This window comes from Pelodiscus sinensis, chromosome 3 (genome assembly GCF_052426305.1).
Source record: "Pelodiscus sinensis isolate ZL-2025 chromosome 3, ASM5242630v1, whole genome shotgun sequence".
NCBI classification, from domain to species: Eukaryota; Metazoa; Chordata; order Testudines; family Trionychidae; genus Pelodiscus; species Pelodiscus sinensis.
The window spans coordinates 117,506,237-117,524,918 of NC_143054.1; the positions used below are offsets into that span (position 1 = coordinate 117,506,237).

At 41.2% G+C, this 18,682-nt stretch overlaps 1 protein-coding gene across 4 annotated transcripts in view; it reads right to left on the bottom strand.

Moving 5' to 3' along the window:
* PRKN (parkin RBR E3 ubiquitin protein ligase) overlaps positions 1-18,682 on the bottom strand; it is a 1,204,231-nt gene that overhangs the window by 921,433 nt on the left and 264,116 nt on the right. For all 4 annotated transcript variants that reach the window (XM_075924578.2, XM_075924580.2, XM_075924581.2 and 1 more), the window contains one exon: positions 4,807-4,970. In XM_075924578.2, the coding sequence (XP_075780693.2) occupies positions 4,807-4,970 (164 nt within the window). The remainder of the gene's footprint in view (positions 1-4,806; positions 4,971-18,682) is intronic.

The window sequence follows — 18,682 nt, forward strand, 5'->3', positions numbered from 1 at the left end:
CCAACTGTGGCCTGCAGGTGGCCCATCGAGGTTCTATGTGTGGCACACAAAACATTTTGTTTTCCATTTCCTATATGTGGGGTTGCCAGATTCCACTGCTTTTCATCCACGTCATTTTTTTCCTACCAGCATCACTAACATGACATACACACCTGTTTTATGTTGCACTTCATTGATTCTTTGTCATAATTTGAATAAGTGCCTTTTAGGGTCTGTACAGTTAATGAAAAAACTCCTGGGAATGATAAATAATTACTAAGGGACTCCAAAAGTTGATAGAGAAATTATATACCCTTTTTCATTTTGACAATTTCCTCTAAAATAATTGGCTTCTCCACCCCCTCAGACTCTGTTCAGTGTTAGTTCCTTTGAAGTGACCTCTGCTGCCATAATGCAACATTTCTGTTCTCCTAGCCCATTTTTTCCCCAGCAAGACTGCTCCTAACAAGAATACTTCTGAATCTCCTTCTGTGTGTAAATTTGTCTTCAAAGGAAACTTTGTAATCAGCCAGTTGCCACTTAAGATTGCAACACACATTTTCAATTAAAGTGAAGGAGAAAGCTCTTATTAGAAAACAAAAACAGATCAAGTTCCCAAATAATGTATTGACTATATGTGCGTGCAATCTGAAAAATGACAAATAAGCACATGGTACAGCAAAATATTCTGGACTGCCACAAGCTGTAACAATTTGAATAATTCAATGTTTTTGTAAAAGATCACAGAATTGCAGAAATAACAGCAAGATACTAAGATAATATGATAAATCTTCCCATTGGTACAAGAGTGTTCCCTATATTACACTGTTTCAGTCTAGCTGTAAAGGATCCCAGGCTTTAAGGTTTCTACCACTTCCCTTGAGTATTTATTCCTCAGATAAAAACTTCTCACTGCTAAGAACATTTGATGGATATTAAGTCTCCACTTTCCCTTTCTTAATTTCATTTCTATAGTCTCTGTGTACCACACTGAATATATCCTTTCCCTGTTCGGTGTTAGCATTATCCAAATATTTGTCAAATTGTTATGCTCTCACTTCAAACATCACATAACCGTGTGTGTGTGTGTGTGTGTGTGTGTGTGTGTGTGTGTGTGTGTGTGTGTGTGTGTGTGTGTGTGTGTGTGTGTGTAAAAACACCAATTTACCTATTATTTTCTGGTTATGAGGTACCCAAAACTATGTAATTATATACAGTCTAATCTAGGCTTAACTCCCACACCTATTAAGAGAACCACACTGTTTTGTTTTTCAGCTGCCATATCACATTACAAACTTCTAGTATTTGATGTTCACACTTTTATCACATCTATGCCCTATACATGGGGTTTGTCATGGGGGCTATTTACCTTGAAAAACTGGCAGGGTATGTCTACACTTGCACCCTAGTTTGGATTAAGGAGGCAAATGAAGCATACCGAAGTTGCTAATGAAGCGTGGGATTTAAATATCCCGTGATTGATTAGCATATTCCCGGCCGGTCACCATTTTAAAATGCCAGTCGCCCGATTTAACTTGCCGCGTGAAGACGCGGTAGTCCGATTTAAAACCCTTCCCTCGAATTAACTGTTACTTCTCATTGCATGAGGAGTGCCTTCCTCCGGGGCTGGAGAAGCTGCGGCGAGCGCATTCCAACTCCCCTCCTCTCCCTGTGTTTGGAAGAGGAAGCACATATGCAGCGCACTGCCCCACCTCACGGGGGAATGGAAGAGGCAGGGCTAGAGTGGGTAAGTCCCCAGCCCTGCCTTCACCAACTGCCCATGCATATCTCTCTAACACACTTCATGCACATACAGCCTTATGGTATTCATTCGTAATGCGGACAATTGTTCATGTTCCACATCAGCCACTTTGTGTGGTTTCTCATCTGAAATGCACTTTCCTTGGTTAGAACCTGGTAGGATCTGAGTACTCTATTACCCCATCTTGACAGACTTCCATTCACTGTTATGTATCCTTTTGAAAGTTTTATTTATTAATACCTAACCCCATTTGTTGCTGCCTCAGTTTGGCACTCAGCAATGAATTCCCATTCAGATCAAACTCCTTGTTAATTTGGACTCATCTCTTGTCCTTTTATGGTTGTGAGCAGAGCTTCTGTGTATCCTATGATTCTTTGATATACCCAATTCTTTCTACATAACCTAAGCTCTCACTTGAAAAAAAAAGTTTCTTCTTATGGTCGCAAAACAAACATGCCATCCTTAAAATTTTAGCTGAATATAAACCAATGTCACATTGTTTTCTTGAATCTTTTTGAAACAACAACTCTAAGATACACATGAATTGACCCATTAATCTCAGTAGGATATTAACTCTGAAATTGAGATGACAATATATGTGTGTGTGTGTGTGTGTCAGAAGGAAATATTCCACTAGCATGTAGCAGAAACATCCAGCTGGGCACACCAAATGTCCTAAACTGCGCACTCTTACCATAACCTTAGAAGCGGGGAGGGAGGGTTTCACATTCTCTGAAGCATGTGGATGAAGGTCTCAAACCTGGATTATTTGGATATATCACACTTAATAATTTCCCCTCCACTGTGCAATCCTTGGGCACAGATGTATCTCAATCCTTTTTCATTCTCTACCTGTGACACATCATAGTCTAGCCTCATAATATTTTGGCATCCTTTCAGTTTTGGGTTCTAGTGTGGGTTGGACTAGAAGATCTAGTGGAACCCTTTTGGACTCAAGATCTATGACTATGGACTACCCTTCCCTGCTACCAAAACCACCTCTACTTTCAGCCCTGAAAATTTCTACAGTCTTTCTCTTTTTCTGTCTCTCTCTCATAGGTGCGGGAACTATATGTGCAGGGAGTGCTGCAGCAACTCTCAGTTTTCCACCTGACTTCCCTTACCAAAGGGCCAGCCCTCGCACCAGCTCTGACAGCCCTAGGTCCTGGCTTGGGGGCTCCTTCTGGGGTCTTGCAAGTTCAGCATGTCCTGGTCGTCCTGCTGCCCACCATGCCCAGGGTCTAGGCCATCGGCCGTGGAGAGTGCACTGCTGCTTTGCAGCCACCTCCAGCTGTAAGCGAGGTTGCCAACTTTCTGGTACCTGATGGATTGGACACCATTTGTTGCAATGGCATCGGGTCCACCCAGTCCAGGAGAGCTGGCAACCCAGGATGTGACTCCAGCCTGGGGCAATGAGAAGAGTGAACAGATGTGGGACAATGCTGCTCAGCATCCCTACTGTGACGGGGCGCCGGTTCCGACCGTCCTGGAACCGGGGACGCCCCACACTCCAGAGCCTGCGAGGGGCAAAAGGGCGGCTGGTCGGACCGCCGCGGCAGGAGCCATCTCCGGGAGCCGGAGATGCAAAAAATTGGACCCCAGTAAATGATTCTGTGTTTCATCCTGAAACAATCTGACAGTACCACTATAACTATGCTTCAGGATGTGCAAGAAGGTTTAGGAGCCTCTGAAAGTGTAACACAGAACCCTAACATAGGAACTAGTCACAGATAGCTTTTAACCTTAAAAAACATTTTGGCCCCATATATTTTCTTTGGTAAAAGCAAATCATCTAAAAGCAAAGCACAGCAGTTTCTGCATGATTACAATGTGCATCAACACTATCAGCAGGAGATGCACTGGAGAATGACAACCGCAATTTGCATTCTATAGTTTCTTTTGTGTGCACAAACTCCCTAAAGCATTTTACAAAGCAATAAATATCATGCCATGAAGATGTAGTGATAGGATGTCAATACTGTACTGACCCTCTGCAACCTGACACAGCGGCCATTCTGCGCACAGCAATGTCCCCCACATTGCTGAAAATGCAAGTGCCAATTAATCTGTGCTCGTTAAAACAGAGTTGTGCCTGTGGGGGGTATTTTATGTAGTCACCTAAACCACTTTAGAATACACATCATTGTTCTTTGATGTTACTGCAAGGATAGTACTTCTAATAACTCAGCAATCTCAAGTTGTGCATTGAGAGGTCAAAACATGTATTATTTCCAGATTTCTCAAATGTCTTCAACCTGTGTCCTTTGCAAATGAGGTCAGTTCCACAAATATCACTCACAGGAAGAAAAAGATGTTGATAAAATGAGAGTGGCAGTACTGGTAACAGTGGTTGAGATAGTCAGGAAAAGAGACTTGTTACTTGTCGTGCTATGCTCTTTTGTCCCTCTCCATTTACACTACATCTTATTTTATCAGAACAGTTAATCAAGAGGAAATTAAATCTTCCTTCCCCCGACTAGTCTTTCAAATTACATTTTTGTGATTTCAGTGCTTCTGGGAAAATCTGATTGGCCACTGTGAACAGACCTTCAAGCACTACCCTTCCATTAACACATATGTGCATGAGCATGTGCACACATGCACACACAAGGAGCAGCAACAGCAGGCTTACAATTGTCCTCCAGGGGTCAGAATTGGGTTACAAATTCTGTACAACATGATGATTGAGCAGCCTGATTTGGAACAATTTATTCACATTCATTCAGATTCATTAAGATTCAAATGGAATAAGTAAGGTAGAAATTGAGCAGATACAGAAATTGTGCATAGCTTGCGTCTGTAGTCAGTAAACATTTATTCACTAAGCACAGCTCTCTCTCGGTCTCTCTTATATTCTTTCTCTGTTCCTACCCTTCCTGCTTGCTGTTTTAATGCATAATTAAGAAGGTCAGAATTAATGAAGCAGTGTGGAGTAAAGTTCAAGGAATCCCCAGGCACTATTTATTCTATTAGATCTCAGTCATGAATGTCAGACTGGCAGCAGTTGAGACAGAAGCAGTTGAGCTGGCAGCATCCCAGAAACAAAACTACCAAGGGAGACTTACCTGCAGTGTCAAGTCATTCCTAAGCTCCTTCCCTGCGAAAATCACACGCAACTGGTCAGCTGGAACTCCCTGTCGCTTAGCAACCACCTCCTTGAGCTGGAAGATGCTGGTGTCTGAATCAACCTCCACTGGGAAAGCATGGCTGGAGTTGAACCTGACAAACACTGACCAAGAACAAAACATTTTAGAAAGTGAGCATTTTTCAAGTTACATCTATTTTTAAATTATATAAGGGGAGGTTTTCTGGTCCCTTTTCTATAGAAAAAATGTTAGTGTAAAACTTCAGTGTATTTTTCATTTAAAAGTTTTTCTCTTTAAATGCTGTAATCTATCATTTTGAAAGAAAGATACATAAGGGATTTCCTATCATAATAGTCAGTGAACAATAAAAAAATGTGTATGTTCCCCTCGACAACATTATAAATTATAGCGAGTATTCAGAAACAGGAAAAAGACTTAACTGGACAAGATTTTGAGTAATCACTAACTGATACAACAGATTTTCAATTCAGTCTTAACCTTGGCAGACATATATACTCTCTGTGTCCCAGGTGTTCTTCCCCTACTAGATATAACAAATAAACGCAAGGAATATAGATGTTTATTAGAACTAGAATGTCCTGAACAGCTTAAGAATAGATAGCTCCCAGATAAACTGTAAAATACCGTTAATCAGACTGGCCTCCCACAGATATAATTCTACAGAAAATAATGATGAAGGGAAATTATCTGCTAGCTGAAAAGTTTGAGTATTTTCTGTACCAGTGTGGACTTTTTCACAGAGTTAACTAAAATACTTGTAGTATATAACTCCAGTACATACTCCTTCCATGCAGAAAATTATTTCCACACTAGCCATGTCATTTTTGGAGCTACAACTGGTTTATTGGTTCAGAGAAGCCTGGCAAACAAGCTTATATGTTTACTGCCATTCAGCTGGTGGGACTGCTTTTCATAATGAGTCTGAATGTGCCCATTAGACTCACAGTGAGGAAAGAGACTAGAAAAACCACTATATAGAAAAAAACTCATTATAACCTCATCACTCACTGAGATTGTGTGGCAAGCAGAGATATAGCCTGGTGAGTTACTTCAACCAATGGTTTCATAGACAGGAAACAGAGCATTATTAATACCAATATAACATGCGAAATTATCTAGAACAAGTGAACAGCAGATATCTGCTACCGTTACAAGGCACTGGTTGCAACTGATGTTCCATTGTAAGAGTTTCTTTTGATTCCAGTCTAAATTTTTATTTGGAAAAGCCGTTGGTTTGAATTTTTGACAAATGGCAGAAGTGTAGGATCAGAAATGTTTATATTCCTAGCATATTTATAATTTTCATAATAGAAAAAAGGTCTTCATATTTTTTCTGCCACTTAATGTGCATATGACACCCCTATAATTGTACAAGTTTGAAAATGAATATGAGGACATTTGAACATACTGATGAGAATGTTGTAATTGTTTTAGCTCATTTTAGTATTTGATATTTACGTTTTCAGAACTTTGTAGTGGTTGTATGATAGTATGTACTGTGATTTCCAACTAAAATTTTAGATGATAAAACTTTTTACCTGTAAGTTTTTGTCCTTGGAAAGTATTGCTTTTATGTATCCAATCACAAGCAAATGTTTGAAAGACCCATGAATACTCAGTATTTTCTTTTTGTCATAGAGATATATCTAATCCTTCATAATCACAGTTACATTGAGAAAAATGCTAACCAATCAAATTATTTGTTGGAAAGCACTAGATGAAATTTTTCTACCTTTTACACAATAACTTCATCAAAAATCAAGGCATGTAGGAAACATTTTTAAGTATAAATTTATTGATGGCATCTTTGTTCATTCACAAAGAGCTTATTAAAACTTAAAGCAGATGCTTTACCCATGCTGAAAAACAACACAATTTCATCAAAATAATATTTGAAGCTTTCTTTTTTGGAAAAAGGTGATTAATATTATATGACTGATAGCCAAGGTTAAATCCTAAACCATCAGGATGTCTAAATGGACATTTCTTGAAAAGTGCACAGGTAATTCCAGTTACATTTAAGAGAGATACTCAGATACATTAAAGAAGACACCCCTTACAGTGAACACTTTAAAAACCCTTATAATTTAAGGTTTGTCTCCTGAAAGTTAAAGACTTTTAATGTTGATTTAGGGAGGCTCACCAACATATGAGAATTTGCTTAAGGCTGAAACCTGCACTAAAAGTCCTATAGGAATTAGGAAATTTTGAATATGAAAAGTAGTAGCAGAATCAGAACCGAAAAAGGAGGTCCCATTTGGTATCAGTTCCTCATGCATAGATGAGGGGGAATCTTTGTGCACATTGGAAAGTACTTTCAGAACAACAAAACTAGTTTGATCAAACTATGTTGATATAATTTCTCAAAGCGGCGGTGGATATAGGACAGGGCAAGCAGGGCGGCTACCCCAGGCCCCACGCTTCAATAGGCCCCACGCCAGCACCAGGGGCCGACTGGCCCGGCATTATACTGGGAATTTCCTGGTGGGCCGTCCGCTGAAGGACCAGCTGGCAGCTGCTGGAGGAGGAGGGGGATTGTGACGGGGCGCCACAGCCCCGCACTTTAAATTCCCCGGCACCGGCCAGTATGGGCCACGTAGGGCCGAGGAAGCGCATGCGTGGCGAGCTGAAACGCCACACAACAGCTGAGAGGGAAGACGCCCGGGCGTGGTGTGACGTCACAGCCCAGGACTTTAAAACTGCGCAGCCCAGCATTAGACTGCTCGGTTCAGCACGTGTTCGGGAGCCTGGGCCGGGGTCGCGGCCACCCTGCAAACTGGAAAGCAGAAGGTGGATGGCAGAAGAAGGGGCTTGTGCTGCGGGGAGCGGGGCAGGTCAGGAGAAGAAAGGGGAAGGCACCAACGGACAGCATGGAGGAGAGAAAAATGCCAGGGGGCCAAGTGGAGACAAGGAGGAAAAGGGCAGGAGGGGAGAGAGTAAGGGCATTGGAGGTTGGAGGTGCTGGGAGAAGGCTTGAAAGAAGGGGTGGGCATGAGGAAGGTGGAGCTAGAGCAAGGCATGTGTGAGGGGACAGGGGCATGAGGGAAACGGGGGCAGAAGGTGGTGAGGGGGTGGGCATCAGGGAAAGAGAGGGCAAAGGGGGCAGGAACAGTGAGGGAAGGGGGAGGCACCAGGAGGGTGCAGGTGCCAGGGGATTCTGGGGGTGAAGCAGAAGGGAAGACACCTGCAGGGGAGGGACTAGCGCCAGAGGAGAGAGGCAGGGCAGGTGTGTAGAGGGAGGTGTTAGGAGAGGGGATGAGGCGGGGGTAGCTCACATGATCAGAGTGGGGCTACTAGAGGAGTGGGCACAGGGGGAGGGACGCCTTTTTTCTATTTTTTCTCCAAAGGAGGGCCCTGCAAAATTGTCCTGCTTTGGGCCCTGCAAAACTCTCATCCGCCCCGTCTCAAAGGCACACAGGGCCAGACTTTTAAAGGTTTTTAATCCCTAAAGAGGCAGATAGGCATTTAGTGGTATTTTTGAAAGCTCCTCTTTGCCTAACTTCCATTGATTTTTAACAAGATTTAGATACCTATGTGCTGTGAAAAATTCCACTAGGTGTCTATCTATATCTTTAGATGCCTAAATGCCTTAAAAAATCTGGCCTCAAATTTATAAATTCAAAACACTGCAAGAACTCTTAAGTATAGAAAGGCAAAATGCAGGAAAGAAAATGGTGTAACTGAAAGAGAGAGAAAAATAGAAATATGTCAACAGTTCACAATATCTTTTGGATATCAAATATAAACAATCATTCAATAAATCAGTGAACTGGATAGTATCAGAGGGGTAGCCGTGTTAGTCTGAATCTGCAAAAGCGACGAGGAGTCCTGTGGCACCTTATAGACTAACTGAAGTGTAGGAGCATAAGCTTTCGTGGGCAAAGACCCACTTCGTCAGACGCATGTCATGCGTCTGACGAAGTGGGTCTTTGCCCACGAAAGCTTATGCTCCTACACTTCAGTTAGTCTATAAGGTGCCACAGGACTCCTCGTCGCTTGAACTGGATAGTGTAATTCCTTGTTTGGAAGCATTAACCAACTTTCTGGCTACAGTGAATGCTGTGAGGTCTGCATAAATGAATAGCTACAGAAAAAAAAGAGTAGATCTATACACAGGAGTCAAACTTAGATTTTATTCTAGTTTTAGAAATACTAACGGGTCCAGCAGAATTCCTCTGTTCACATATAGGAATCACTGTCAAACCAGTAAATCTTTAACTTTTTAAGTGAGACTCACTGCATGTGTATGTATATATATATATATAGAGAGAGAGAGAGAGAGTGTGTGTGTGTGTGTTTGGAAGACCTAATAACTTGAGTGGTGGAGAAATAAGTTTCCATAGGGGGAATCCAAGATTCACTTCCTGGGCAGGTCAGCGCTGGGCGTGTCAGAAAGATTTCTTTCTTAGGTGAGTATTAACCAACATTTCCTCTTCTCTTTCCATCAACCTCTTCTCACCACAGAAATAATACACACATTTAAAAACAAGCCATGGTTTTCTGGTCTAAGAAACTGTAGACCTTTAAATAATGAAAGAATACATTTCTTCTTTGCATAATAAATGAAAAAAATGTATTGTGGAAATGTCAGATTTTTGGATAATAACATGGAAGGATCCATTTTTAAGGAGCAACCAGAAAATTCCTGTTTCTCCACTGAAACAATTCCACTCTGATTCTGATCTTAAATATGCTTAGGTAAATCAGGAATAACACTTCACTGAAGTCAATGCAATTGTATTAGTTACAAAAACAATTTAAATGAGGTTAAAATGAGGTCCTTTATAGAGTAGTAAACTAATGGCATTGTTCCCTACTAACATTATTTATGCATCTCTCAGTAAGTCTACTAGAAGTCCCTCTTCTCAAATTGTAAAAGCCATTTTGGGAGTTGTGAAAAAGCTTGGAGGGCAAATTAAAGAAACTAAATCAGACCAAAGAAAGAGAGTATGGATCAGGATTTAATGGCATAACTGAGCAAAAATCAAAATTTCCACATTTTAAGAAATCTGAACATTTTTACCTACCTAGTCAAACAGGAAAAAGTAAAGCACTTCAGGAATTTTTCAATGCAATATTTTTTAATTTAAAAATGCCAAAAATTTGCAGGGAAATACACTCATTTTAAAAAACATTCTGCATTGACACTCAGATTAAAAGAACAAGTTTCTAACATTTTCAAATCAAAATGTTTCCTTTTGAGTCAGATTTAAATTAAAATTTATCTGCATAAGCTATCATGGTTCCTCATGGAAGCTACAGTTTGAGTGCCTCATGCCATCATTCTTCTGTCTGTCTGTATTCCCTGGCAGGATGACTCCTCCCACAGTACATTATACTCATGTGATTCCCATGTTGATGCATGTGCCTTAGTCAGAAAGCAGACAGTGGTATATCACAAGAGATGTAACCAAGCCAAGAAGCCCAGACGACAGAAGAGCACAGGGGCATCAAGCACCTGAACGATGTCTCTCATACAGCACTGCAGCACTCCAGGTCGATGGAATTTAATGTCAAACTGACAAGAAACAAAATGTTTCATTTTACTTCAATAACAACAAACCAAAATATTTTGATTTAGATCAAACTGACCCAAAATATTTTCAAAGGTAAAATAAAGTTTCTGCAAAATCAAACTTTGTTCTCACAGAATTTTACTTTTACAGAAACTGCATCTTCCATTAAAAAATCATTAGCTCTATATAACAGCTTTCAGTTGATTTGTAGTTGAATGACAGAAAGGCCACTGACAGAAAAGAGATACAATATGACAACTGTCTAGTGAGCTCTGTGAAATGATAAGCTTGTCTCTGGCCATCCTGTTGGGAAGGAATAAAATATAATATTATAATATTTATTTGTTATTAGGTGTTTTACAAGCTGTATATTAATCACTTCAAACATCAACAATGGAACCAGACACACAATAAACTGCTCAGTGCAGACATAAAACATAGCTATCCAGCTGACGTGACAGTGGGAAATAATAGGCAGACAGAATATTAGAACCTGAACTGGCTTTGGAAAAGATTCTAAACCCTCCAGCTCTTTCTACTCATGCAAATCATGCCAAGGCTTCTTTAATGATGCAATGCCATTGGCTCTATAATGAGCATTGTTTCAGCTCCAATTCAGAAACAAAATCTACATCACTCTCTGCAGAAGCTGGCTTGTCCTATTTGTGAACAAACTATTAGGATAAAGCTTTGGTATGCTGAGGTGCTATTCTGGGGTCTAATACATTAACCTGGACCAAAGGTGAAAATGTTTAACCAATTCTGTGTCACTGAACCAAGGACTCATATTACTGTTAACATTACAAAACAGCCAGTTCCTAATCATTTTCTTGTTCATAAAACCGCATAATTCTTTCCTGTATAACACATGAAAGTCAGGCTTGTCCCAGGCCATTTAGGGTTTTATAGGTCTGAATCTATATGTTAAACTCCAGAGACCAATAGGCTGCCAGTGTAGATCCTGAAGCATGTAGCAGCTGTATTTTTTACCAGCTTCAGTGCCCAAATGATTGTATGGTGTAGCGTCATGTAAACTGCATTATAATACTCCCCTGTATAACCACTTATACTGTGGGGTTACTCTCTCCCCTGGGAGAAATATGTCTCTCTGATCAGCAACATTCTTAGTTATAGCTAAAGCTGGTTGACCATTGACAAAAAATTCCATAAATATTAGCTCAAAATTTCAAGTAATTTTTTAGTCTGTGTATTGTGTCATGTTCACTTTAAATTAAAATTGGAGCAATTGAGTTTTGCTCAAATGAAAGCTCATGGAAAGTAAATCTGAAGTTGAAATATGTAAATATTCACACCTTCTGTGTTATATATTGCGGGTGGAACACTGGTTGAAACCCAGTAACTGAACTGTAACCTCACCTCTCTGTCCTAAGCTGGCACACATGCAGTTAAAAAAAAAAAAAGTAAAATAGAATCTTACCACATACCTTGCTAAGAATATGCAAGCACATTCAGTACTTTATGGGACTGTGATGAGATAACATATAAACTTAGCAGATCTCACAGTCAACAAATTCTCTGAGGAACCATCCCTCTTAATCTGAGATAGAAGGGAAATTCCTCCATTAATAATTTAGTAATATTTCCTGTGAATTATTTATACCCAAATTCTCTTTGCATTTTTGGAAAAATATATAAATAGCTAATCTAATGGTATATTCATATGGTAATTTCCTTTAAAAAAGCCTCTTTTCCTGATCAAGTAATCTCCTTAGCCATATATAAGCCCTGGACGTTAAAATGCATTTATTCAGGTAAACATGTAATCGCTGAACATTACATTTACACAGGGAGAGGGGCGGGGGGGGGGGGGGGGGGCAGCCATCCAGGAGCTGCCACTCAAGAGAAGCCAGTTTAAATACAGATACAGATAAAGTGGCAGCAGTGTGGGAATGGGGTGGGAAGGGGTGCGTGCAACCATACAAGTTAACTGAGCCCAGACTCATTGGTTAACCATGTGTACATTTACACTTTCACATCCTTAATATAGTCTAATGTATGCCCATTGAAGTCAATGGCAAAGCTGTCATTCACTTCATTAATGCAGGATCATGCTCATCCAGCATGTTGCACAAAATTTAAACTGATGATACACTGGTGATTAATATACTTTCAATCCAAGGATCCTGGAACATTACATCAAATTCTATATATCAAATTCCAAATTCTATATCTCAACCATTCTGTGTTTGTATATTGAATACCATATTTAGAAACAAAAATGCAGTCTTGAAGCAATAATTTTTTGTTAAACAAGTACTCAGTGTAATACAATGCAATTCATGCAGAAAGGCACAAAATCCGTGGCAGGACAGGTGATATATTATTATATCTCCAAGACTGTAATGCAATTCCAATCCAAGTCACTTAGGCTATGTCTATACTGCGCATAGACGTGAATTCCAGTCTGCACCTAAGTGTTGTGCTCTAATTGCCTCACCTGGACACTGCTGGTGTAAAGAAAAAGGTACCAAAATTGTGTCAATTTAGTTTTGCGTGAACAAGGACTATGCTAACATGAACTAGGACACCTTTTTAGTTCGTGCCAGCAGTGTCCAAATGGGGCAGTTAGAGAACACCATTTTTGTATCCTCTGCAATTCACACACCCTTAGGCTACGTCTGTATTGGCAAGATTTTGCGCAAATACTTTTAACGCAAGAGTTTTTGCATTAAAGTATTTGTGCAAGAGAGTGTCTACACTGGCATGTGCTTTTGCGCAAGAGATGTGCTTTTGCGCAAAAGCATTCGTGCCAGTGTAGACGCTCTCTTGCGCGAGAAAGCTCCGATGGCCATTTTAGCCATCGGGCTTTCTTGCGCAAGAAATTCATGTTGCCTGTCTACACTGGCCTCTTGTGCAAGAACAGTTGCGCAAGAGGGATTATTCCTGAGCGGGAGCATCATTGTTCTTGCACAAGAAGCACTGATTTCACACATTAGAATGTCAGTGTTCTTGCGCAAGAATTCCCCACCAGTGTAGTCAGGCAGCATGTTCATGCCAATGTAGACACAGCCTTAGTGAAAGCAAGCCCTAAAATTCCAGAGCATAACAAATTACCTTTATTTCACATTCCCCGTGAAATCTGACATTTTTTCTCCTATGACACCTACATACTCATTATGACAAGTCTCATTAGGTCTGAGCTGAAAACCTAGACTATGATATACATGCAAATAAGTAGTGGTACTTCAGTAAGATGGGATTTTTCCAACTTCACAGAGACATTTGTTATCTTCCCATTGCAAGCTATGATGGGTACCAATTTACAAAACAAACCAGAAACAAACAAACAAAAAACCCCTACAGATGTTATAGTAAAAGTTAATGTAAATAAAATAATGCAATCCAAGTGGTAAATTTTGCTTCTTTTGTACATAATATTGTATATAATAATACTATACTGCAGTTTCATAACTGTAACTATCTGATAATGTATTTTTGTAGTGGTTCTTCAGAAAAAAAAAGGCTGTGTGACTGAACAATCCTGAGAGAGGAATTTTAGGAGTAGCTATCCGTACAATGAAAAGCTGAGCGGGCTTTTGTGCCATTTCTTTTTCAGTTCCTATTGTCATTGAGTCCAAACCTCAAGAAAAAGGGGTAAAGCCTGCTATGGCCTATGTGTATGGTATCCGGAACTGGGTGGGAAGCCATCGGCTCATAATAATAGAGGCATGACAAACATATACTCACTATGACCTCAGTCTCCTTAATTCCTTCATAACTGAATTCACAAGTTTATTTCATGTTCCCATTCCATCCCTGTGCAATCATATATGTTACCAGGAAGAATAATGCTCAATCACCTAGGCTCTTACACAAGAGGGGGTCTACACAGCTCCTTTTTGCACAAAGGCCTCTTGCGCAAAAATGGCCCCTAATTAATTATGCAAACGAAGTGTGGCAATATGCTATTCCACGCTTCATTTGCATAAACTTTTACAGAAGAAGGCTGCCGTATAGATGTAACCCTAGTCTGACCTCTTTCAAAACACAGGATGAAAATGCAAAATTAAGCCTCACCTCAAACTGCTAAATCTTGAGAACATAATGTGTAACCTTTCTGTCACAAGTGCTCTCTTGAGATACAGAACCTAATTCACCTCTGTGTTTCTCAAGAATGGCTGTTAATACCAGCAAAAATACAAACTTTAAAGTTCAAAGTATTCATCTTAATCACCGAGGGAGATTTAAGTCAGGTATTTGGAAAAGCTTTGGTGCAGCCATGCCTCTGTAGTGCTTCAGTGACGATTCTACTATGTCAACAGGAAAACATCGCCCATCCACATAGTGCTCTCTGCACCAAGGCTTAGGCCAGCATGACTGAATCGCTCCAAAGTGTGGATTTTTAAGCCCCTAGGTGAATCACTTAACCCATGTAAATGTTTGTGTATGCCTGGCCAAAAGTAAGGATTGTTAAATACTGGAATAGTATTTACAAGAGAGGTTGTGAGATGTTTATCATTACAGGCTTTTAAGAGCAGATTAAAAGCTAGACCATCCCTGACAAGTTAATTTAATTCTGAGTCAGGATAGGGAGAAGGAATACATGACATCCAGAGATTCCTTCCAGCCCTACATTTCTATAATTCTAAGCCCTAGTCTATACTAGGGAATTATTTTGAAATAACTCCCCATATTTTGAAATAACAAGCGGAGCGTCCACACTACCCTGTCCGTTATTTCGAAATACAGGCAGTCCCCGGGTTACGTACAAGATAGGGACTGTAGGTTTGTTCTTAAGTTGAATCTGTATGTAAGTCGGAACTGGTGTCCAGATTCAGCCGCTGCTGAAACTGACCGCCAGTTCTGACTTACATACAGATTCAACTTAAGAACCCCAAGTCCCCAAGTCAGCTGCTGCTGAAACTGATCAGCGACTGATTCCAGGAAGCCCGGGGCAGAGCAACTGTGCCTCGGGCTTCCTGTAGTCAGCGCTGGTCAGTTTCAGCAGCGGCTGACTTGGGGACGCCTGGGGCAGAGCAGCTGGGGTGCTGCTGGGTTGCTCCAGTAGTGCCCAGAGCGGCGCTGCTGGACCAACCGGCAGCGCCCCAGCTGCTCTGCCCCAGGGTCCACAACAAAACCTGGTCTGCTGGGGGGGGCACACTAGCTGCGCCCCCCCGCCCACAGCAGACCAGGGACAGGGGGAGCAAAGCCGTAGCGGCAGGGTGCCGCGCCTCTGAGGCTTTGCTCTGGCGCGGGACCTGCCGCCGCTGCGGCTTTGCTCCTGGTGCCCCTGGTCTGCTGGAGACAGTCCCCAGCAGACCAGGGGCACCGGGAGCAGCTTTTCTCGCCCCGGCGGTCGAGGTGGCGGACCGCTGCCTGCGAGCTCCGGGGCGAGAAAGCCCCGTTCGTAAGTGCGGATCCGACATAAGTCGGATCTGCGTAAGTCGGGGACTGCCTGTAACAGGCTGGTTATTTCAAAATAATAACTCCTGCTTTCCATGAGTCATAATGCTTATTTCAAAATAGTTATTTTGGGAGTTATTTCAAAATAATTTCCTAATGTAGATGTACACTTAGGGTACATCTAGACTACATGCCTCTGGCGACAGAGGCATGTAGATTAGGCTACCCGACAGAGTAAAATGAAGCGGCGATTTAAATAATCGCCGCTTCATTTAAATTTACATGGCTGCCGCGTTGAGCCGACAAACAGCTGATCAGCTGTTTGTCGGCTCAGCGCGATAGTCTGGACGCTCCCCTGCCGACATCAAAGGGAGTTGTCGACAACCCAGGTATGCCTCATCCCAGGAGGCATACCTGGGTTGTCGACAACTCCCTTTGATGTCGGCAGGGGAGCGTCCAGACTATCGCGCTGAGCCGACAAACAGCTGATCAGCTGTTTGTCGGCTCAACGCGGCAGCCATGTAAATTTAAATGAAGCGGCGATTATTTAAATCGCCGCTTCATTTTACTCTGTCGGGTAGCCTAATCTACATGCCTCTGTCGCCAGAGGCATGTAGTCTAGACGTACCCTAAGATTATCAGGGCAAGAGACTGGTCAGGCAACTGGGCAGCAAGAGAGCAAAGCCAACATACAACACTTCAGCAACAGCAGGGGCTCTCAGATGAGGGCCTGCAAATCTGAGGTTTATGTGAGAGCTCCTGCAGCAATCTCCAAAATCTGTTCATTAATCTTGAGGCTACCAGGCCCGTGCCAATACAGCTATAGATTCTGTAAGCATGGCTGCTACTGGCTGGCTACCTGTGCTGTGGGAGCTATGCCATCCTCAGCAACACCCCTTTCCAGCTCTTCTTTGAAAGAAAAAATGAGATAGAAGAACAAAAATAGGGTTAGCACCTTCCCATCTTCTGCCAATGTGCAGCTGCAGGTGGCATAACTGGTTGCCAGCCTAGCTATCCACAACACAGGCAACATATGGCCATGTTTACAGAAGCCTCTAGATTTCTGTCAGCAGGAATTCCACGTACAACCTCTGATACTTAGGTACTTTAAAAGGAATACAATTTCCAGTTTAACACGTTTTTAAGCAGCTGCTTGTTTGAACTCTTTGGGATAAATGCTGCTCACAGTTAACTAGTGTAAATTCTGAGTAATATCACTGATATTAGCCAAGTAATCCAGGATTAACTCTGATGCGAATGAAATAATTTAACCCTTTTAGTCTTAGTTACTATGGCACTATAAAAAATGTGTAGTCGTCAAAGATGCAGTTCTTACAGTATAAGAGAAAAGATTTATCTGTGCCTGTCTTTTGTTCTGAAACAAACAAAAATAGGAGATTCCTGGAGCAAAGCTTGAGGATTTTCCAAATTTCAAAGATAACTTTGTCCCTCTTGCATCCTTCAATGTTCTGCCTGCTTCTCTCTTCCCTATGGCAGTAATTTTAAAAGTTTGCACACTGCATCTTGCCCTGGTATCTAGCTTATACCCAAATAATAAGTGTCCCTTAGGGAGAAAACTCTTAAGATATGATTTAGATCTTAAGTCCGCCATCCAGCAAAATAGCCAGAGGCCACTTTTGCCACACTATATAATATGTTATGACCTGAATGCTAAAAATATTGCATCATAAACTATAGCTGCTACAAAATAGGTAGCCAATTGCAGAAAGGAAGTACATATTTCAGATGCTCTAGCATTACACATCACAGTTGTCTGAGTGGAGTATATTCTAATATTTTTATAATACTCTCCAAATCTTGAGTATATTTAAAATACTCTGCACACAAGCATTTATCATCACACACAATATACAATGTACCATAATATAATTTTAGAAAATTGAGCCTAGTTTTTAAAAGTCCTGTAACAGAATCATGTAGTCCTTATTGAGTAAATTGAATTACATGGGAATTTTGTCTGAGTAAGGACAGAGCAGGGACTGCAGGATTTGGCTAACAGAAAAATTTTACTTGAGATTTTTATTAACTAGCTTTAAAACAAAACAAATGAATGGCCTTGATTCACCCTGCAGTACGTAGATAATGTAGGAGCACTGAGATTAGTGAGTGATGTTTTGTACCATGTGAATTATAGTCTATGTTGAACCTCTGTAATCTGAACATCCCTGGTCCAGCATTGTCGGTGACCTGATGGATGCTCTGGGGCTGGAACACTCAGGGAAAACTGGCGGATTGGAATCAGGAGCATTAATGGACCAGGAAAGAATGGAGCCTCAGCAGCCTGAGCAGTGGGCCCTGAGCATAAGCTTTCGTGGGCAAAGACCCATTTCGTCAGACGCTTTTGCAGATTCAGACTAACACCGCTACCCCTCTGATACTTAAAAATAACTTGCAACTATTAGAATCAATGTCTTTTATAGAAGATTGTACCTCTTTATGAAAGACAGTAGGAACCAAGATGCTCATGGCATCACAATCTATTTGACAGAAGCACGTGATTATTTACTGTGCTGATTTATAATGTTGCAGGGGAGTTGCTTTGGTAACCAAAAAGATGAAGACACTGTTGGCCCTTGTTATATGGGACAGCCTTGCTATTGTGCTGCCTCCGAAGTTCACTGATTGAATCCACAACCAAGGAATTTGTGTCAGATGTCAGAATAAAAATTCTATATCTTTGGCCGGGGCGCAACATTTTTTGTCACCATATTTCCAGGGAGTCTGCCAAATCTCAGCTGGCTTTAGAAGAGCCTCATTAATCAGAAGTGCCACGTCAAAGATAAGGAATGTAAAACATCCATGAGTTTATGATGGAGGTTCTGCATTTCCTCAAAAGGAATGTGAAGTACATCTGAAGTACATTGCTTCATCAGCTCTTGGAACTGTAAGTCATCCTCCCATACAAAGTAGTGGAGGCATTACAGCAGGAGTGG